The sequence below is a fragment of the Siphateles boraxobius genome, unplaced genomic scaffold (assembly GCF_051911475.1).
Source record: "Siphateles boraxobius isolate OS27281-9 unplaced genomic scaffold, OSU_SipBor_1 41, whole genome shotgun sequence".
NCBI lineage: Eukaryota > Metazoa > Chordata > Actinopteri > Cypriniformes > Leuciscidae > Siphateles > Siphateles boraxobius.
The window spans coordinates 40565942-40589386 of NW_027509042.1; the positions used below are offsets into that span (position 1 = coordinate 40565942).

At 38.8% G+C, this 23445-nt stretch overlaps 1 protein-coding gene across 2 annotated transcripts in view; it reads left to right on the forward strand.

Moving 5' to 3' along the window:
• pld5 (phospholipase D family member 5) overlaps positions 1–23445 on the forward strand; it is a 58696-nt gene that overhangs the window by 12242 nt on the left and 23009 nt on the right. The window contains exons 1-6 of one of the 2 annotated variants that reach the window (XM_077199715.1): positions 5364–5645; positions 10579–10715; positions 14109–14286; positions 14965–15079; positions 15393–15520; positions 15642–15839. In XM_077199715.1, coding sequence (XP_077055830.1) covers positions 5610–5645; positions 10579–10715; positions 14109–14286; positions 14965–15079; positions 15393–15520; positions 15642–15839 — 792 coding nt within the window. In that variant the 5' untranslated portion in view covers positions 5364–5609. Of the gene's footprint in view, positions 1–5363; positions 5646–10578; positions 10716–14108; positions 14287–14964; positions 15080–15392; positions 15521–15641; positions 15840–23445 lie in introns of those variants that run through there. The other variant, XM_077199714.1, reaches the window with a different exon arrangement.

The window sequence follows — 23445 nt, forward strand, 5'->3', positions numbered from 1 at the left end:
TGTCTCTTGACCGGAGGAGACTGTGTGTGGTGTTCACGTGACACTAACGTGAAACCAGACTTCATATGCCCCAGTGGAAAGCATACTTAGGCCGTGTGTCCACCAAAGCGTTTTTAGCCGGCTGAAAACGCTAGACGCTCTGCTGAAAACGCCTAGCTGTGGGCGCTTTAGAGCGTTTTGGCAGCGCTGCATTTTTTTCAGTTGAGACAATTCGTTGCTATGATACAGAATAACCGCAGCACAGTTTACTTGTAACTGATTTTGCAGATAATTTTGTTTCATACTAAAAATGTATTTTTCATCCATTTTGTTCGGTTAGCTCTGCTGGTTGACGTCGTTGTACATAAAGAATGTTGTGACAGTTGGTCGTGTGGTTTTTGTCCCGCCCCTCCTACACTGTGATTGGACGGCTGTGTAAAAAGTGACAGTGATGAGCGCAGCGTTTTACCCAAAGTTGAACAGTTTTCAACTCTCGGCAACCATTAAAAAACGCCGGGCGCTCAGCGCTTGAGCGTTAAATACACGCTCAGCGCGTTACTCTCATGGCGTTTAAAATACGGGGCGCTCCCATTGAAAACAATTCGAATTTTGAGCCAGGTCCGTGAAAAAAACGCTTTGGTGGACACACGGCCTCACACCGTCTGAATCGCTCCCTATCCCCTATTTAGTGTACTATGTGCCATTCACCATATAGAAAATAGTATTTGTGTGAACAAGTGACAGTTTTCAGCTGCAGCTTCAGCGTCTATTTATAAAGCATCTAATTTGCTGGGGGGCTTTAGATTCTAGAGAGCTTTTCATTGGACCGGAAAAACTGATGAGAAGAGGAAGTGCAGAGTGATGTCATCAAAACCATTGATCCATATTGGCGGAAGTGAGAGACTAAGTTTTGATGCTTATATCTTCTAAATGCGAAACGTATTCATACTAAAGGTTAAAAAAAAACATTTTTGATTTCATGGGGACTTTAAAAGAAAAAAAAATCTTAGAAAGAACATTTTAATAATCTAAAAAAACGTTTTCCTCTATATTGTATCTTTCGTGGAATGGAAAAGTTCCATTGATGTTAATAAGTTCTTTATGAAGCCATGGATTGAATGAGATATGGTAATAGAGATGCAAACACGCTCTCCTTTTCTTTTGCCCTCTCCTTTCCTTTTTACCTTTGGCATCCAACTAGCAGCACTCAACACAAAATGCCTTACTCTCCCTATTAAAATTCACTTTTTGAATCATAACGAACACTGTACTTCTGCGCTCTATTATATGTGCGTGCAGCTGCTGTGCAGTGATGGAGTGCTTGGCGTTTTGAGGTGAGGGGCTCAGCTGTAACTAATGAACGTCATGCTGACATTGACCTCTATTCAGACGGGCAGGTTCATTCCCATTTCGTTTTGCTCTCTTTATCCTTCACTGTAAAGTTATGCAACGAATGTCCCAAAACACAGGTGCATATATCTCCTGTCCAACGTCCTGCCAGTTCTCCTCAATGTATCACTGCTGTAAGTGCGATCAAGTCTTGTGCTCTATCAACATTGCATTTATTCAGATGGCTTTTGCTGACTCTAAAGTGGTCAAGAAGGGGAGTTAGTTGCTTTTAAATACGCTTACTCAACAAACTCCACTCTGTAATCACAGGACTGAGAAGCGTGTGCATTATCTTGTTAAGCAATGATACAAATCCCAGTGAAGGTGGTCACCTGTGTCTCATGAGTAGAGGCAGTAATTAACAGAGCATAAGTGAAGTGAGATTCAGCAGGAGTCTCCCGCTGTAAGCAGCATATGCTCCATTCCTTTGCTATAGTGTGCCAGGAACATCTGATGAGTGATTTCTAAGAAAACTCACTTGCCCTTTTTGCATCATGCATCACGTGAGCAGACTAACTACTCTATTGAAAAATCCAGCATAACCCTGCATGAATTCCATGTTGGTCCAGGTTGGTTTATGCTGGTTAGAATTGGTATAGTGCTGGTGGAGCAGCATAGTCAGGCTTTTCTCAAAGAAAACTAAGCTGCTTTAGCTGGTCGACCAGCACTCCTGCTTCCTATGGTGTACCGGCATGCAAAATACAATAATTATGTATATTTTGTAATATGATTAAAATTAGAATAATAATTATATAATAATTATCCTGGATATTATGTATGTGACCAGTGTGTTTAGTGGGGATATCTGTTTTTAATGACACTACAAGTTATCAAAATATGAAAAAATAAAATAAAAATAAAAAATATATATATATATATGAAGGAAGAACAATACACTAAACTTGAGTTTGGTATTTATTGGACAAAATGACTTGGCAAAAAAGGCAAACTACAGCTAAAGGTTTTATTTGACTAAATGCAAAAAAAAGTATACAACAAAATCTAATTAAAATGATAAAAAGACGGATATGGATACAGGACTTTCTAACAGGCCGTCCCCAGACAGTTAGAGTCGGCACTACATACTCAGCCTCTATAGTGTTAAATATCGGAGCACCTCAAAGTTGCTGTCTTAGTCCTCTCTTATATAGTCTGTATACCTATGACTGTATTACAAAACATTCCACAAACAGTATTGTGAAATTTGCAGACGATACTACTGTGGTAGGACTCATTGACAGCAATAATTAAACTGCCTATAGGGATGAGGTGAGTAATTTGATCATGTGGTGCCAAAGAAATAATCTGTCCCTTAATGTGGGGAAAACTAAGGAGGTCATCGTAGATTTTAGAAGAAATAAACCCTCACATGCACCTGTCTACATTAACAACTCTGCAGTTGAAATTATTAATATCTTTAAGTTTTTAGGCATCCACATTTCAGACTCCCTTTTATGGTCTTCTCATATCACTTATACCATTAAGAAGGCACATCAGAGGCTTTATTTCTAGAAATATGGTATGTCAATTAACATTTTACAAAATTTTAACCGCTGTACTATTGAGAGTATATTGACAAGTAATATTACAGTGCGGTTTGGCAGGGCTACTTCACGTGAATTGAATCTACTGACAAAGGTGGTTAAAAGTGAATCTAAAATTATTGGGGTTCCACTAGAATCGCTCCAAAACATTTATTGGAAACGCAGCACTAAGAAGGCACTCGGTATTATACAGGATGTTAGTCATCCGGCACATAATCTCTTCTCCCAACTTCCATCAGGGAGACGTTTGCAGAGCATCCCAACGTGTACATCACGTTTAAGGGACAGTTTTTACCCACAGGTTGTAAGGCTATTGAACGATAGTACAAGAGGAAGGAGGGTTGAGGTTTGAGCAGGTGTTATATATATATACACTCACCTAAAGTATTATTAGGAACACCTGTTTAATTTCTCATTAATGCAATTATCTAATCAACCAATCACATGGCAGTTGCTTCAATGCATTTAGGGGTGTGGTCCTGGTCAAGACAATCTCCTGAACTCCAAACTGAATGTCAGAATGGGAAAGAAAGGTGATTTAAGCAATTTTGAGCGTGGCATGGTTGTTAGTGCCAGACAGGCCGGTCTGAGTATTTCACAATCTGCTCTGTTACTGGGATTTTCACGCACAACCATTTCTAGGGTTTACAAAGAATGGTGTGAAAAGGGAAAACCATCCACTATGCGGCAGTCCTGTGGGCGAAAGTGCCTTGTTGATGCTATAGGTCAAGAGGAGAATGGACCAACTGATTCAAGCTGATAGAAGAGCAACTTTGACTGAAATAACCACTCGTTACAACCGAGGTATGCAGCAAAGCATTTGTGAAGCCACAACACGCAGAACCTTGAGGCGGATGGGCTACAACAGCAGAAGACCCCACCGGGTACCACTCATCTCCACTACAAATAGGAAAAACAGGCTACATTTTGCAAGAGCTCACCAAAATTGGACAGTTGAAGACTGGAAAAATGTTGCCTGGTCTGATGAGTCTCGATTTCTGTTGAGACATTCTGTTGAGACATTCAGATGGTAGAGTCAGAATTTGGCATAAACAGAATGAGAACATGGATCCATCATGCCTTGTTACCACTGTGCAGGCTGGTGGTGGTGTAATGGTGTGGGGGATGTTTTCTTGGCACACTTTAGGCCCCTTAGTGCCAATTGGGCATCGTTTAAATGCCACGGCCTACCTGAGTAATGTTTCTGACCATGTCCATCCCTTTATGCCAACCATGTACCCATCCTCTGATGGCTACTTCCAGCAGGATAATGCACCATGTCACAAAGCTCGAATCATTTCAAATTGGTTTCTTGAACATGACAATGAGTTTACTGTACTAAAATGGCCCCCACATTCACCAGATCTCAACCCAATAGAGCATCGTTGGGATGTGGTGGAACAGGAGCTTCATGCCCTGGATGTGCATCCCACAAATCTCCATCAACTGCAAGATGCTATTCTATCAATATGGGCCAACATTTCTAAAGAATGCTTTCAGCACCTTGTTGAATCAATGCCACGTACAATTAATGCAGTTCTGAAGGCGAAAGGGGGTCAAATACAGTATTAGTATGGTGTTCCTAATAATGCTTTAGGTGAGTGTATAAATAAATTAAAGCTAACTCAAAATACTAATAAATAATTGCTATAATAATATATAGATAATAGTAAAAATAACACTTTCTGCTTAAATGAGACAATTTTCTAATAATAGAGCTATAAAAAAATTGTGAAAAACATAATAATCAGATTATCTTATTAATTCAGATAACATGATCTTAGATACGTTCCCGTTGAATTCATTGACTTTTGATCTTAAAAAATATGAGCACAGTTTGAGACATAGTTGAGATGTCACCTGAAAGTAAAGCAAACATGAGAGTGAAACCATGCACTGGAGTCAGTTCAGATCAGTGCGAAGCAAAAGTCTCCATTTGCTTTCCATTTAATGTAATTTGCTGTCTAAGAGAAGACAGATATTAAAGAGATCTCCTCTGGGGGTTTTCTTTCCTGTAAGGGAATTTGGTTATTAAGATTCTCAGATTGCCTGAATCTCATACCGGTGACTCTAATAAACAACTTACTTGATAGATTAGTTCACGGGCCGACCAGCCAGTTGTAGCGATGCTGAATTATTTATAGGGAACGTGTCAAGCTCATTTATGCTTGCGCTGAACTTTCCCTCTGCCGTGCTGGAAGGAAAAGAGACAATACCTTAGAGATGCTTGGAGTCAGAAGGTTGTGTTTTATAACATGCCTTTTTTTATCTGGTCTTTCTTCTGCTGATGCCAAATCCATTTGCTCTCTGCCAGGAGAGTTTTGCTTCACAGGGCAGGTGAGAACGATGCAGAAGGGAGGGGGATTGTTCTGTGTTAGCCCAGCATTGGATGTTTCGAGAGAGGGAGTGGACCGTGCCTTTCTCTCTCCTCCTCTTTCTTTCTCTGTCTCCATCACTATGGAGTTGAGGCGAGGAAACCACACAGCCAGTGGAAGCATGCATGAGCTCAGGGTGCTAAAACAAAAGGCACACTATCTATCACCCGCTAGATCATTCCGGGAACCTGCACTTCCATTACAGTGATGAGCGTAAGAGAGAGGCTGAGCAGGACATGTTACCAAGGAGACTACAATGATGAAATGCACTAGCGTCTCGTTTTACATGTTTCCTGAAGTCTGAAGGAACTTAAATGCTGTTATGCCAGGCTCTGCCAATCAGGAGAACATCATGAAGGTGAGGGTTAACTTTTTCTTCAGGCTCTTAAAACCCCATCAGAATTTTCCTGTAGAAAGTGTCTGCGTTTAAATTGAAATTTGATAATATTTTCCTCAGCTCGCCCCAAAAGAAGAGGGGAATATATATATATATAAATATATATATAAATATATATATATATATATATATATATATATATATATATATATATATATATATATATACACACACACAATCACATACACAATCAATTGCCAATGTGAATAATGCCAAAAAAATATTCTAATTATAATCTGCTAATCTTACTATATATATATATATATATATATATATATATATATATATATATATATATATATATATATATATATATATATATATATATATATATATATATATATATATATATATTTTTTTTTTTAATATTTTTCACATACACACACATTGAGATATTTGTGTTACATTTTTTGGGGGGGATAATATGCTTTTTTTTATGAAAATAATAGCAGAATGCAAAAAATGTCTTAAAAATAGTTACACAATAATAGTTAATATAATGTAATATAATATAATATAATGTGAGATATGATGACCTGGACATTTATTAAGCTGGACTATGATGCTAGTTTCTTCTAGCTGTACAGCAGAAACAAACTTTGTTGCATTATTTTCCTGTTATCACTGTAAAGCAGCATAGAAACAATCTGTATAATAAAAAGCGCTTTATAAATAAAGGTGACTTGACTTATTAGTAAGAATTACCCATAGAAAAAATATTTTTCCTCACAAGTTGATTCGCAAATACAGCATGGTTTACAGTAGTCTGACTAAGCTGCATGTCAGGCATTTTTGATTGTATGTCAGAACGCTTCACTCGGCAAGGCTGAACTCTGAAAAGTAACAGATAAGGTCGGAAGGAGCAGCACATCGTCGTGTCACTCAAAAGCGTCAGCACAGAAAGCTCAGTGCAAGTACAGCATTCATTTGACAGGATTTCCCTTCAGGCAGAGAAAGTCTGTTTACAGACAACTTTAATCCTTCCATCGCTACCGGCAAGACAAAGATTACAGTGGCAGAAATCTGACATATCTTTTTATTACTGCTGGATTTGCTCTTAGCTTCTAGAAAAAAAGAAAAAAAACTGAAACACTAATTGACTCCTGATTGATTTCACTTCAAAATTTCACATTCTCTTATAGGGTCTGAAGTTGATGATACACAGGGCAACTTTTTGAGCAATGTTGCTGGGCACTTTCCCATTGAAAATGGGCAATACATTTCTATCTGGATAATTTAGATTGGTCGTGGGCCCTGTGTCTCATCTGGTTGCCCGTTGATGGCAACATTGCCCAGCAACATTGCTCAAAAAGTTGCCCTGTGTATCATCACCTTGAGAGATACCAAGACCTTTTGAATGGCACTTTAGTGTTAGGTGAACGTGATATCAACAATTACAACATATTCCTGGACAGCGGTATCTCACGACCAATTTGTACGAGTGAGTACGATGTGGCTAATTATTTTTGTCTAAACCGGTAGGTTCAGGGGCTGGGTCAGGGGTAGGTCATTCGTACGAATTAGGCAACTTGTAAAATATGTACGATTTAGCAAAAAACGCACAAATTCAAACGAGTGAGGTCGTATGAATTCGTACGAATTAGCCACCTCGTAAAATTCGTACGAAATGCGGTGAGATCGGGTTGTCCTGGATCATCATCTTTGTTGATCCTGGAACAACATTTCAATCAACCAATCATATTTGAGGGACAAGTTTACAGTTTATGTCAAGTTTAAATTTACAGCCAGGGTAAGGTGCTTCGACATCAGTGTTATTCACACAGTATTTCCCTCTGATTTTAGGGATAACCTATAGAAGGGATATGGTTAGGACAACATTTTTGGACAGGAACATGTCTTACTTGGCAAAATCACATTACATGTTTTTCCCAGTGTTTCTGATTTGATTTTAAACCAAACCTACACCAAACCTCCTTTGAGATCAAATAAAAAGGATACAGCTTCAATAACATCTCAAGTGTCAAAAATGTTTTGTAACCTCAAAGTTCCAACATTTGGATCTGTGGGAATCCAAACATAAAGTAAAGTCAATCATGATGGTACATGAGTGTGTAAGGGTAAAGAAAGCGACACTAATTGACCAAATCCGCTTTGATGGCAAGAAGGTTAATACTGTGCAGTAATCTGCACGCTTTGAGGTGGCGTACCCCCTGCTTTTTAATTAAACTTCACTTTGCATGTCTCCTTCGGAGGAAAATCACATGATGTGTCACTCAGCAGACAGCTGTAAAGCCGGTATACTCTGATGGAGGCCAGCAGATGGGAAGGGAGACGATCTCTCAGGGGAGAAATGTTCAGTGAAGGGATGCGCTAAGCAAACATCTATGCACTTTTTTTGGAGGGAACATTAAAAGTTCTTTGTTCATTACAGCAGTGGTTCTCAAATTGGATTGCTTCAGTATCCATATTTTACTAAATAAGTCCTGAAATAATTCTATATATGAATTATTTATATAAGTGAATATGCCCCAAAACAGTCTCTTTTTATAGGTTCTATGGAAGTAAAATAATGCCAAATGTGTTTGAAACAAAAAAACGTGTTGAATTGCACTATGTGAAAAAAAAAAAATGCATTGCATTAACCGTGCTTGCATTTTAATGAATTGTATTTTTAGGGCTTGTATTTTTATCGGCTGAAATTTAATAATCCATATTCACCTTTCAGATTTCACTTCCAAAATATTCATTCTGTTAAAAAATACAACCTATAATATTCGAGAGGCAAATTTCGATACATTTTATTTGGCTTTACAAATTCGCTTCCACAAATTCAGTGGTTCAAATTCAACAGAAAATTCAACATTTCATATCCGGGAACTGCAGGAATAGAGGTAGATTACCGATTCATAATCTCCATCTGCTGTTAGGCGGCTCACCAGTAGATGGTGCAAGCGGCTGTTGACGAAGACTATAGCAACCGTTAGAGAGTCATTCATTTCATTTATAAAAAAACGCATTCACAGAAATGGTGCAAGTGGGAAGTATTTGTGATGATTATCAGAGCCAGTATATATAAAGAAAAGCTGATAAAGACACAAAAGCTGTGTTTGTTTAATTCAATGTCTTCACGGTTACTTTACCTGTGTATGCTACATGTAAGCAGCTTTCTCTAGCTTGAACGAGATTATAACGTTATTCACCGATGCTGATGTACAGATCAACCGTGGATCAATCAGAAACCATGGAGACAGTGGGGCGGAGAAAGACAGAACTGTCTTTTAATTAGTTAGTTAATTAGTAAAGATAAACCAAACACGGACAAGAACAGAAATCAAAATAAACTGACAACGTGTGAATATGAATAATGTTTTCAATATCAAAACACTTACCTGCGTGCAACAAACTGTTTCCTATGCAATGACGTTAGCCAATCATAACAGTCAGTGACCATTTCCTGACAAGCTTTAAAGGAGCCGCGCCTTAAAAACAGATCATTTCAGACCAAGGGTCAGAATGAGGGTTTAAACTAATAGTTTTTCAACATTCATATTAGTTTTTGTGCAAAAAAAATTATTAACATTATAATTGAACCTCAAGGAACATTTTAAAATAATTAAAAAATCCACATCATGCCCCCTTCAATATTTTGGTGAAAACACTGATACTCTTTTCCAGGATTCTTTGATGAATATATTTATTTAAAACTGAAATCTTTTGTAACATTATAAATGTTTTTAGTGTCACGTTTGATCAATTTAATGCGTCCTTGTCAAGTATTATTTTCTTAAAAAATTAAATAAATAAAAATATCTTTTGAAAAATTTCTAAACTTTTGAATGATAATGTATATTGCTGATATACATATAGTATTGTTCTTTCCCTGCTGTACACGACCATCAGCAACCCACCAGATGAGAACTACCGCCTTACAGCACACAACGTTTTATGCATTGACCACATCAATATTAATAGACACTTTCCTCGGTTTCATGCTGATGCTTGTTTACAGAAATGGTTTGGAGAGAATGCTGCGTAGCGAGAACACTCACAGACATTAATACCTTAAGACCTTAGAAAAATCTACCAAGCATACAAGAAAAGCTCTCTTTAAAAAAAAGAAGAAAAAAAGCCATCCTTCTGTATAATACAATTCAGGAGGAAATTTGACATATGTTCTCTATCATTCTTTCTCAGTCATAAAATTAAATTATAACTGGAAACAGATTCCAGACAAGTAGAATTTTGAATAGGCCTAAAATAAATCTTCACCCTGCAAATTTGAACTTTCACTCTCTGGAGTCAGAAACCCATTATAATAACTTAAATAAGTCAAGACAATGTTATCCTAACGGAGTGTCTTTTCACACCAAGTGCAGATAGTCTGCATTGTTGGCAGAGGATATTTACACTAAACTCTGCCCACCACTGACTGGTTGAAAGAAATGCCAGACAAAATTACAAAAGAAACCCATCTGATAACAGTAGCAGTGGTGTAAAGAATAAAGTGGGTGGCATTAGCTTTTGGCATGACCAACCCAAGTTCAAATCCGCCTTTTTCCAAACTTATACTTCTCTCATCGCATATCAGGTGTTTATTTTAAATAAAAAGGAAGAAAATATATGAAAACTGGAAATAAAGTTCCTAACGGGTAGGGTTAGGTGTGGGTTTTAGGGACAGGGACAAGTAATGTCCCAATAAGGCAGCATTTGTTTATGATTTAATTTAATCATATACACTAAATGCGTCATCATTATTGCATACTGTTTTAAAATGTATTACAATACAGTGAGGTGCAAATAGTCTGTCACTATTTTCACGGAGTATAACTAGCATCTAACAACTTTTTACCTGTAGCGTAAAGAAAATACAGCTTTTTGCATTTATATCTGAAAGATGTGACTGGCAGGCCTTCTCTCTTTATGTCTTCTACAGTCCCAGCAGAGGTGTATTGCTGTGTTTGCACTGGTTTGCTGCTTTGCTGTCCTGGTAGCTTTAATTTTCTCTGCTGTGGACGTCTGGGGAGAGGATGAGGATGGTGTCACTGAGGAGAACTGCAGCAATGATTGTCGGTAAGAAGCAGTCCTTATAGATCAAACCCTGATTGTTATTTTCTACAGTACATGCAGCATAGAAAAAGACCCAAAAAGTACACAATGGAGCACCACATATTCAGCTCTGTTTTGTACCTTCAGCCAACATGAGCTAGTTAATTGCAGTGTATCATCTTCATTTGGAATAGTTTTAAAAAATAGACTTAAAAGTATAGTTCACACAAAAGTAAGAATTCTGTCATCATTTACTCATGTTATTCCAAACCCGTAGAACAAAAAAAATCTGAATATTTTTTAAAATGTTAGTTTACTTTTTTATTTTTTTATTTTTTTAAGCTTTTAAGTTTAATTTTTATTTTTATTTATTTTCAGTTAATGATTTTAGTGTTTTAACCTAAACTTATTTCAGTTTAGTTTTGGTTAACGATAATAAACCTGCCCTCCAGTGAGCTGTTAACCATGATCAAATCATTTTAGACCATTGTGAAATGAACTGACCGCTTGAAAGACAATATTTGATTAAAAATTATAATTGATTAATGAATCGACAATCACTGCTTCTCTCATGAAGCTTTTTTATGAAATTTCCCATTCATTTTCTATAATGAATATTAAAAAGAGCCAGAATTTACCTTTAGTGTTCCATGGTAGAAAGGAATTCAAATGGGTTTAGAACTGCTAAATGAATAATTGGAATGCAATGTAAATTAGTAAATCATTATCATTTTTCATTCCTTTAAGACTTAATTGTTTGCCCAACAGTTTTTTTGTTGTTGTTTTTTTTTAGAAATAATGTTCAACACAATAAGATCAGATATATGCATTAAGAAAGTAAATAGGGTCATTTTCAATTTCATGTTGGCATCAATATATATGTTGTGCAGGGCTTGACATTAACGCGTGCCAACCCGCCAAATTTCAGTAGTGGTGTGGAACACAGTCACTCCTAGCCACTTTTAATTCAATTCAATTCAAATTTATTTGTATAGCGCTTTTCACAATACACATTGTCTCAAAGCAGCTTTACAGAAAGTGCATTTCGGAAATGTACATAGAAAAATACAGTTAGTTAATCAAGTAGTAATTTATGGCATAACATATCGCCGGCTTTGAGTCGTCTCTTCTCAGGCGTCGAGTCGTCTCTTCACAGGCGTTGGGGCATCTGAAGTCTCCGTGAGAGGCTGGATACAAACTGGAGCTGACGAACGCTATTTACCTCGGGACTAGCGTCCCGAGATAACAGCAGAAAGGCAGATGGGAAATAATTAGCATAGCTGATGTTCATAATGTTAATGCATTCGAACTGATTCAGCAGTAGTATTAAAGGTTAAGCATTAAGTGAATGCTTGGTTAAAGAGATGCGTCTTTAATCTAGTTTTAAACTGGGACAGCGAGTCTGAGTCTCGAACAATATCAGGAAGGCTATTCCAGAGTTTAGGAGCTAAATGTGAGAACGCCCTCCCTCCTTTAGTGGACTTAGATATCCTAGGAATGACCAGAAGCCTCGAATTTAGTGATCTTAAAGAGCGCGATGGATTGTATGGCGATAGAAGGTCTGTTAAATACACAGGAGCTAAACCATTTAGGGCTTTATAGGTCAGTAGGAATACTTTGTAATTGATACGTAATTAATAGGTAACCAGTGTAGAGATGATAAAATAGGTGTTATATGATCATATTTTCTTGATCTAGTAAGAACTCTAGCGGCTGCATTTTGGACTAACTGTAGCTTGTTTATTGAGGATGCAGGACAACCAGCTAATAAAGCATTACAGTAATCTAGTCTCGAGGTCATGAATGCATGAACTAACTTTTCTGCATCAGAAACAGATAGCATGTTACGTAGCTTAGCAATGTTTCTAAGGTGGAAAAAGACTGTTCTTGTAATATATGAAATATGATTTTCGAAAGTCAAGTTGCGGTCTAGTATAACACCCAGGTCTTTTACTGTAGTGGATAAAGTAACAGGACATCCTTCTAAATTAAAGTTGTATTGTAAGGGATTTTGTGGGTAGTTTTTTGGACCAATAAGTAGTACCTCCGTTTTATCTGAATTTAATAGCAGGAAATTACACGTCATCCAGCATTTTATCTCATTTAGACACTCTGTCAATTTAGATAAGTTAGTGTTTTCATCTGGTCGTGATGAGATATATAATTGAGTGTCATCAGCATAACAGTGGAAATTAATTCCATATTTTCTTATAATATTACCATGTGGGAGCATATATATTGAGAATAGCAGAGGGCCTAACACCGATCCTTGCGGCACTCCATAGTCTGCTGACGTTATCTTTGATTTTTCCCCATTTAAACAGACAAAATGGTAACGGTCTGATAAGTACGATCTAAACCAGCTTAATGCCTGTCCCTGAACACCAGTGTAGTTTTGTAGTCGATCCAAGAGTATTTTATGATCTATAGTGTCGAACGCAGCGCTAAGATCGAGTAGAACTAGTATTGAGATACAGCCTTGGTCAGAAGCTAAAAGTAAATCATTTGTAATTTTAACTAGCGCAGTTTCTGTGCTATGATGCGGTCTGAATCCCGACTGGAATTTTTCATAGATATCATTTTCTTGCAAGAAAGAGCACAATTGAGCGGACACAACTTTGGCTTTGAATTTTATGTACTGTATAATATAGGCCTATACATTTTTCAATTGTAATCTTTTAAAAAGCCATCTGAAATAATAAATTATAAGTGCAATGTAGTGATCAAAATAGATTTTTCGATATCAATACTGAAATAACTGAAACGTTTCCAATATTCATTTCCCACAGAATAGATACATGATACCAGCTGCGCTTTATCGCTCTCCCATCTCTCTGACAGTGAGTTGACACACAAACCGCTTGGCCTCACTCAGATTAATTTTCTCTGGATGAATATTGTTGGTGTTACAGGGCTTGAATTCCGGCGTGAGATTACATGTATTGTGCGTCATTTTACTCATTCCCGCTGATTTTGTGCTCACACCCAAAGTGCGCTCACATAAAGCCACTTCTCAGTACTGAATTTAGTTTTTCTCTGCTTATTGTGCTTAAACAGTCAAATACACACAAAATAATGTCCCAATTCCAGTCTTGGCAAGTACTCATATAAACACAATCAGTTATGTTTTAATTGAACGTAAAGAGATAAAGAAGAAAATGCATGTGTAACATTGTAATGGATCCGTGCGTCATGTGTTAAAGTGACAGCAGACTAATATACCTGCTACCAAATTGAGATAATATTAAAAAGTTTTTCCCCGTGGTATCTATGTCAAAATTGTGGCTAGTGAAAATGCTCAGGCTATTAACATTGGAAAACCACTAACCAAAAAGTTAATGTCAAGCCCTGATGTTGTGCATAAAACTATGGAATATATCCAGCAAACTAACATCTCTGACATCAATGTGCTTTTAGCATTGTCCTTGTGGAGAACATCCCAGGGGAGCTGTCATTCAATAGTTCAAACCATGTTTCTCTCACTGTGGGTCTCAACCACCTTTTGGACCTAGCAAAATTGTCAATTGAGATAGTGTCCCCATTCTGGGGTCTGACCTCCATCGATCAGGAGTCACGGCTTTATTCTGTGTATCAGGTTAGTTAGCCTGCATTTACCCTATTAGAGTTTATGGGAAAATATACATATAAACACTTGAAGTGATTCTTTTCTTTTTTTATTGATATGCTGCATTGTAGCAGTATAGTTATCCTTATTTAATATAGCTTGTATGTCCAAAATATGTGATTTGGTTTACCTTTATAATTAGGGATGAACTGATATTAAAATTCTGATCCTTTTGTTTATATAATTTTTTTTAGAATTAAGCAATTACAACTGAAATCAATCATTTTGAATGCTACTGTACAGAGGATATTTATTTTGGGATTTTGTTAAAGATTTCATTTTACAATGTTATAAAGTTATTAGTGGTTTTAAAGACTTTCAAGTCCACATTTATGGAGCCCATGAAAGGACATGGATGGGAGGAAGAAATATTTCAGTGCTTTTGCGTTTGTCATTTTGCAAGAGAATGCAAAGTTTCTCAGGGGAACGAAATAGTCTTGAGAGCGAATGCAAAAGCATTTAAATATTTTTTATCCTACCATCTCATAATTTTTACCAACATGAGTGGGGAAATGAGTATGCACAATGAATATTAGCCAATAACCAATGTAGTGCGTATATATTGTGCATATACTTCCTACATATGATCATACCGATAAATCTATTTCATATGGGGCTAACATTATAAAATCTTTTCCTATTTTCAAGGGTCAGTATTTGTTTCAGAGATTACTAAGCCTGAAGTCTCGAGGTGTCAAATTAAAGATTGTCAGAGACCAGCCGATTCTCGATTCCATCGAGCTGAAGAGCTTGTCTGACCACTGTAAGTGAATTCAAATCTCTTATGTTTAGTGATGCATTGATTTCTGTCTGCCGAAGTGCTGAATAAAGTACTCAAGCAGTACTCTCGAGGCAAACGCTGTAAGATCACACACACAGGCATCCATCTGTCATAACCTGGCATAACTCCTTAGGCTTTTCTCAGCTCCAGTACCCCAAGGCTACACACAAGGTCAAAACATCACAAATGTGCAATATTGTTTCTGCCAGAGTTGAATGACAGACAGACAGATCTCTCGTCAAGGTTGAACGCTTGTTCCCCAACCATTCCCCACATGGCTGTCTGTCTCTCCCAGATGCAGAAGAGCGCTACGTCAACATGACGGCCCTCACCAGAGGTAGACTGCTTTCCTCCTTTTGGGTAGTGGACAGGAAGCACATTTACATTGGCAGTGCTGGCATGAACTGGAAGGCACTGTCCAAGGTAAAGTATTTCGATGGCCTCGAAGAGCATTTAGTTTGAAGAAACAGCACAAGCACACTTTGAGTATTTCACATTTCATATCGAGATATTGTGATTCTTGTTCCTGTTTTGTTTGTTTCAGCTGAAGGAGCTGGGGGTGATAGTGTACGACTGTAGTTGTCTGGCTTTGGACCTGCACAGGATCTTTTCTTTCTACTGGCAGCTGCAGTACAGAGACTACATCCCTTCAATCTGGTCCAAGAGAGTCACAGCCGTGTTCAGCAGAGACAAGCCCCTCCAGCTCAGACTCAACAATACAGACGCTTCTGCCTATGTGTCGGTGAGATCAATGAATATCTCTCTTCTTTGTCTGACTCTGGTGATCTGCCAGTGTACATCTATTTTTAAAATACAAAGTGAAGAAGGAGATAGTTGCCACACATTTTACTCTCTTATCTTCAGTATCCTGAAACTCATTTCTGTCATGACAACTCTTGAGTGTTTGGCATGGTAATGGATATGACAATGTTGATATGGTTGGTCTTGGCGGAATAGATCTGCTAGACTGCCGTGTAATACAGTCGCCCCAAATACAGTCATGTATTTGCTATTACTCATCTATTTCAGGTAATGGAATCAACTTAGCAACTGGACTGTAGCGACAATGAGTCTTACATTAAATTAGCTCAAATTATCTATAGGGAATTTTAATAATTAATCATGAATGACTAATATATTGCATATTACAGTTAAATTATCGAAGCTGAAAATAGATCGATTGTATATATGAATGATCACCATAATGGGTTATGGTTCGTCATTAATATATCAATAGTCTTATTACAGATCGATTATATGAGATAACCTTAAATGGAATTAATTTAGTTATCAAACAATCTGTTTGTCCAGCAAACGGCCGTAAAATTAACTCATCAACTTCTCAACAAAGTTATCCCTTCTTATAAACTCCAAGAAATATCAATTTTCTGGCCATGAACATTAATTTTCCTGTGTTTATAAAATTAGACTACTCAACGTAGTCAATAAAAGTTTTTGTAGCTAGGATCAACATCTCATTGACTTTGTAAAAATGAGCATTTTAGACAGAAGCAATCAAGAATATAATGGTTTTAATAATTGGACTAATAATACATCGAACTACAATTCACACATAATATATATGTATATACAACCGGAAGAAAGAACGGAAAACATTACAAACACGAATTTACAATAGGATGAGAGAGGGAGAGAAAACGAGAGGGAGAGAAAACGAGAGGGAGAGAAAACGAGAGAGAGAGAAATGGAGAGAGAGAGAAATGAACTAAAGGTCAGGAAGAGAGAGAGAGAGATCACCGAGGTGATCTCTCAGCATGGCAAAAATCACAGACAATGTAACCTTAAGAGAGACAACAAGAAATCACGTCAGGTCATAACCAATACTTTCATATGGTTCTCGTTGTGTTGCTGAGGAACACAGTCGTGTGTGTGGGTCCTTTGTCGGAGCGGACGTGTTCTTTCGTGTCTTTTCCGGGCAAGCAGACTCGCGGGAAGTTAAAACTTTAAAGGTTCAACGGCGTGAAGTTACCAAAGAAATTTTACTGTAATTTTCCATGTATGACTAGTTCAGTCAAAGCACGACGATCATGAGGCTACCAAACATGAAATGTGAAAGTAGAAGAAAACCAAAGTGACATTCATATGCAGGATTACAAGCATTTTAAAGTTTGATTAACACACAATAAAATTGTCAGTAGTTCCCGTGTGGCATGTGAAGACATCGACGCACAAAAGGAATACATTTAAAAATATTTACAGGCACTTTTTCTCTGAAAAGTGCCATGGCTGGTCTTTGTGTGTTCAATGTGTATGTGTGTGTGAGTGTCAGCGGTGAAAAGTTCATCAGTGCTTTACGAGTGGTGGACAGGTTACACAATGTTGCCTTGTTTTAAAGTCACGCGTTGCTTCGGGAGACTTCAGCCAACGTGGCACTAGGGAGTTAACCCTAAGGCGGTCAAACAGAAGCTCTTGTCTTCTCCTCTGACAAAAGGGCTGTGTTTGAAAGTCATGATTCGCTAATTCAGAACATCTGGCCGGATAACCTGTCATTATCCTTACAGGACCTACATACATCTTTCCATTAATAACAATCTCAGCTACTCTGACCCGCCCATCCTGACTAGGTAAGAGGCGTACTACCCTGCCAATGGGCCATGATGCTCTTGGAAGTCAATTAGATTAGGTTGTTCTCGATTCCATTTTTGACGGAGCTGCTGACCTGTTAAATAATACCGGATAAAGGATGCCCAAAACTGGTCAACGAGGACCTGGCTGTGGCGCCAAGATCTGTGGTCAAGGAGCTTATTATTGGCATAAATCACCTGAGATAAAGAAGAATCTCGTCGCCCCATGAGGAGGAGATTTGGAGTGATAGGGTCGAGGTCGGAAATGTTTGAAGAGGCGTAACCAAGTGGCTTTGAATTTAACACTCCTTCAACTTCTGTCAAAACTGTCCGTAGGACTTCCTCTGATACTGTTTGACTGCCAAGTACCACCCGCAAAGCTGTTTTAACTGAATGGACCTTTCTTTCCCATGACCCCCCAAAATGAGGAGCTTGTGGTGGATTAAACTTGAATTTAATCTGCTGATTTTCCAACTTGACTTGTAACTCAGTGGTAAGATTCTGGACAGCTTCCTTTAACTCTCTTGCAGCTCCACGGAAATTACTTCCTTGATCACAAAGAATCATGTACGGCCCTCCTCTCCTGGATATGAATCGGCGTAGGGCCATTAGAAAGCTGTCCACATCTAAACTGCTTAACAAATCAAGATGCAGACATCGAGTGGTCTGACACTTAAACAGAATGCCCCATCTCTTCTCCGTTCTACGGCCAATATTGACATGGAGGGACCAAAACAGTCCATTCCAGTGGACCAAAAGGGAGGTTTGAACAGTCGGAGCTTGGAGAGTGGAAGATCTGACATTTGAGGGATAGATGGCTTAGCTCTCCACTTCCTACATTGCAAACAAGACCACTGATGTTTTTTTACGGCTTGTCTCCCTCTAATTATCCAGTAATTGCGCCGTAGTTCTGAGAAAACTCTCTCTGGACCAGGATGGAAAAGTTTCTCGTCACAGTCCTTGATAATTAAATGGGATAATGGATTTTTGGGTCGAGGACGATTGGATGAACCATTCCAGGTTCCATATCCTCTACACGTCTGAGCTTACCGCCCACTACAATAAGTCCCGTCTCTTCATTGAACTCGGGAGAAAGTGTAAGGAGACAACTTTGAGGTTCAATGGGCTTTCCTTCCTTTAAACACTGGTACTCAGAGGGAAAACTTTGTTGCTGGGCTTGTCTCTAAAGGAGGTTTTGGACTAAAGAGGAGTCACAGGCATCCTCCCCATGTTGTCACAGTAACTCATTTGTTGCGAACTGTAACTCTAACCATGACTTGAAACAAGAAGGATCTGGGAGTACAATATCATCCAATTGTGTTAACCCACAAAAGAGTGGTTTGCGGAGCTCAGGATCAGGACTAGCAGGTCTAGATACTAGATTTTTGGGCCATTCATGTGGAAGAAATTTCAGAAACGTTGGACCTTGTCGCCATCTATGATCAGATTTGGCTAGCTCAACAAGAGTTTTGCCTCTCGTAATGTCATCTGCTGGATTCTGTGCAAAAGGAATATACCTCCAAGAAGAGGGATCAGTGAGTTCCAGGATTTCAGTGACTCTATTAGCTACAAAAACTTTGTAACGGCTGGAGAGGGAATGCAGCCAAGACAAGACAGTCGAAACGGACCATAGGACAATATTTGTCAAAGGATGAGTCAATTCATTCTGCAGGAGTTTACAAAGCTGTGCACCTGTTAGGGCAGCGCAAAGTTCAAGACGAGGGATGGATATTTGCCTTTTGGGGGCCACTCGAGATCTTGCCATAATAAGGGAAGTATGTACCACACCCTTGTCAGTTTCCATTCGCAAATAGGCTACTGACCCATATGCGCTCTCTGAGGCGTCGCAAAAAATATGCAACTCTCTGGATATGATTTGGTTGGAAGGTAAACCTAAATAACAACAAGGAAGCTGTTTCAATGACAGGTCAGGAAGCTTGGTTTCCCAAGCCTTCCAGGCCTGTTGAATAGGATTTGGCAGAAGGGGATCATCCCAGCCACGGGACTTCATCCAGCATTGTTGTATGATGACTTTAGCTCGCGTTGTAAAGGGGGTTATGTAACCCAAGGGGTCATACTGACTAGCGAGGACTTTATATATATTGCGCAGTGTGGTTGTTTTATACTCCACTGTTCGGGATCCATACCCTAATGAATCAGAGGGACAGTGCCAACTCAGACCCAGAGCTCCTTCTTTAGAATCCAAACGGTCTTGATTGATCCACAGTTCAGCACTTTCAGACCTGGCTTCAGGGGGAAGATGTCTGACAACATCAGGCTGGTTACTTGCCCACTGTCTGATTTCAAATCCTCCACTCATCAGTAAAGAACGCATTCGGTCTAAGAAGTTCTTAGCATTCTCCACATTTGGGAAACTCTCTAAACAGTTGTCCACATAGAATGACTGAAGTACAGAACTCACTATATCTTCATATCCTTCTTTGTGATCATGGACATGCCTTTGTAGAGTATATGTTGCGCAACTTGGACTACATACTGTGCCAAAGGGCAAAACTTGCCATTCGTAGATGTCAGGTGGATTTGACCTTTTCATATTGCGCCACAGGAAACGTAGAACAGAACGGTCTTCTGGTAGTAGCCTAACTTGATGGAACATAGATTTAATATCCCCACTAATTGCCACTGGGCACTGACGAAACCGGAGTAAGACACCAAGTAAGGAAGGGCCCAATTGTGGACCAGGAAGAAGTTGACTGTTAAGTGACACCGTTATATTGATAGGAGCAATTGAAGACTATTCTTTTTCCCCCAATTATGCTCCACAATATGATGAGGAATATACCATGATTCATTAGATGAGTCATGAGGAAGTTCCACTTTGGAAACATAACCGGACTCCTCCAACTTGGCTATTTCTTGGTCATACACAGCAGCAGTTTTAGGATCTCTTTGTAGGCGTCGCTCGATACATCTGAGAGAAGATAAAACTGCATTTGGTGAAGCTCGTAACCTTATGGCGGAAGCAGCACGCAATAACGGAGTGGCATATCGTTGCACACCATCCACATCAACTCTTTTAGACTTGGAGGCCAACAAGTCCATAGCTTCTTGGTCCTGCTTGGACCTAGTAATGACTTTCTCATTTCTAAAAGGAAGGATGTCTACCTTCCATAATTTCTCCACATCATGGCGAAGTTGTTCTAGTGGATCAGCGATGGTAAAAAGACACTGTATCTCATCAGTGTTAGGAATCGGTATTGGGCCTTGAAGTACCCAGCCTAGTCTGGTCTGGATTGCGACTGGGGATTTAGGAGGCCCAAAATGCACCTGATCAATTGGATTTATCAGGTGTGGGTAGTCTTCACCAATAAGAATAAGTGGTTGGACTTTAGCGAAGGCTGGAAGGGGCAAGTCTCGAAGATGTCTAAAACGTCTCTGCAAGATCTCAACGGGATACGTCTGTTCTGCCAGTCCCAATCTGGCAGCAGGAAAGGCATTGGAAATGGAATACTTCTTTCCTGGATTGGCCATGGAGGATATTTCAAAGGTTACAGAAAATCCTTCAAGTGCAAGAGTATCTTGACGTACAGTTCTAACAATTAGGGACTCAGTTACCCCATTGAGGCCCAAAGAATCAGATGCTTGAGGTAGCAGCATGGTACGTTCTGATCCATCATCCAGGATGGCATGGGTTTGCAAGGATCTACCTTTATGATGGAGAAGTACTTCAACAACTTTAAGCAGTACCTTGCCAGAACCTCCAAGGCGACTAAGGTAGAATGTACCATTATCCTGATCAAGGCAAGGCAAGGCAAGTTTATTTATATAGCACATTTCATACACAATGGTAATTCAAAGTGCTTTACATAGAAGAAATTAAAATAATCAAAAGAAATCAGTATAATTAAAACAGTTTAGAATAAAAGATAAAATACAGAAACAATCAAATGAAATCAGAATAATTAAAACAGTTTAGAATAAAAGATAAAATACAGAAATAATCAAATGAAATCAGAGTAATTAAAACAAAATAAAATACAGTGCAAACAGTCGGACGAACAGTGGCACAGTGCTCATTCAGTAAATGCACAGCTAAACAGATGTGTTTTGAGTCTGGATTTGAATGTGACTACTGTAGGAGCACATCTGATCTCTTCTGGAAGCTGGTTCCAGCTGCGGCTGGCATAGTAGCTAAAAGCGGACTCGCCATGCTTAGAGTGAACCCTTGGTATTTCTAGCCGATGTGATCCTAATGATCTGAGTGATCTGTTGGGTTTATATTCAGTGAGCATATCTGCAATGTATCGAGGTCCTAGGCCATTGAATGATTTATATACCAGTAATAATACTTTAAAATCAATCCTAAATGTAACTGGCAGCCAGTGTAAAGACCTGAGGACTGGTGTGATGTGTTCATATTTTCTGGTTCTGCTCAGAATCCTAGCAGCAGCGTTCTGTATGAGCTGCAACTGACTTATGGTCTTTTTGGGAAGGCCAGTGAGAAGTCCATTACAATAATCCACCCTACTGGTGATGAAAGCATGCACAAGTTTTTCTAAGTCTTGACTGGAAACAAAGCATCTAATTCTTGCAATATTGTTCAGGTGATAGTATGCTGATTTAGTTATTGCTTTGACATGACTACTGAAACTAAGGTCTGACTCTAGAGACACACCAAGATTCCTGACTTGATTTTTAGTTGTTTGACCCCTAGACTGAAGGTATGCGTTCACCTTGAGAACTTCATCTTTGTTTCCAAACGCAATGACTTCAGTTTTGTCTTTGTTTAACTGAAGAAAGTTTTGGCACATCCAATTGTTAACTTCATCAATGCATTGGCAAAGGGAGTCAATGGGGCTGTAATCGTTAGGCGATAGTGATAAGTAGAGCTGTGTGTCGTCTGCATAGCTATGGTAAGCGATTTGGTTCTTTCTCATTATTTGGCTCATTGGGAGCATGTACAGGTTGAATAGGAGTGGCGCAAGAATTGAGCCTTGAGGGACTCCGCATGTCATGGATGTCCACTCAGACTTATGGTCTCCTATACTCACATAATAACCTCTCTCTCCTAAGTATGACCTGAACCATTTTAGGACTATCCCAGAAAGCCCGACCCAGTTTTCCAGCCTGTCAAGAAGTATGTTGTGATCGACAGTGTCAAATGCAGCACTGAGGTCGAGTAGTACCAGCACTGATAATTTGCCTGTATCAGTATTTAAGCGAATATCATTTATAATCTTTATGAGCGCGGTCTCTGTACTGTGGCGCGGTCGGAAACCAGATTGAAAATGGTCAAAGTATCCATTCGAGCTTAAGAATTTGTTCAGCTGATTGAAGACAACTTTTTCAATGATCTTGCCTATGAAAGGAAGATTTGAGATCGGTCTATAGTTGTTTAATACGGTCTTATCCAGATTGCTCTTTTTCAGGAGGGGCTTGACAACAGCAGTTTTCAGGGAGGTCGGAAAACTCCCAGAGAGAAGTGAGGCATTTACCACTTCTAGGAGATCTGCTTCTAAGCTGTGTAACACATTTTTGAAAAAAGATGTGGGAAGTGCGTCAAGGGCTCAGGTTGATGTTTTTAGGTGCTGTACGGTTTCTTCCAAAATTTTGCCGTCAATTTCTTCGAAATCAGATATAGTGGCTACTTTCTCGTGCTGTTGTCTGATCTGCCTGACCCCAGCGCAACTCAGGGATGAGCTGATCACCTTTCTGATATTATTGATTTTCTCAGAGAAGAAAGAAGCAAACTCACTGCACTTTCTCACTGAGAGCATTTCACTGGGAATCTGGCTTGGGGGG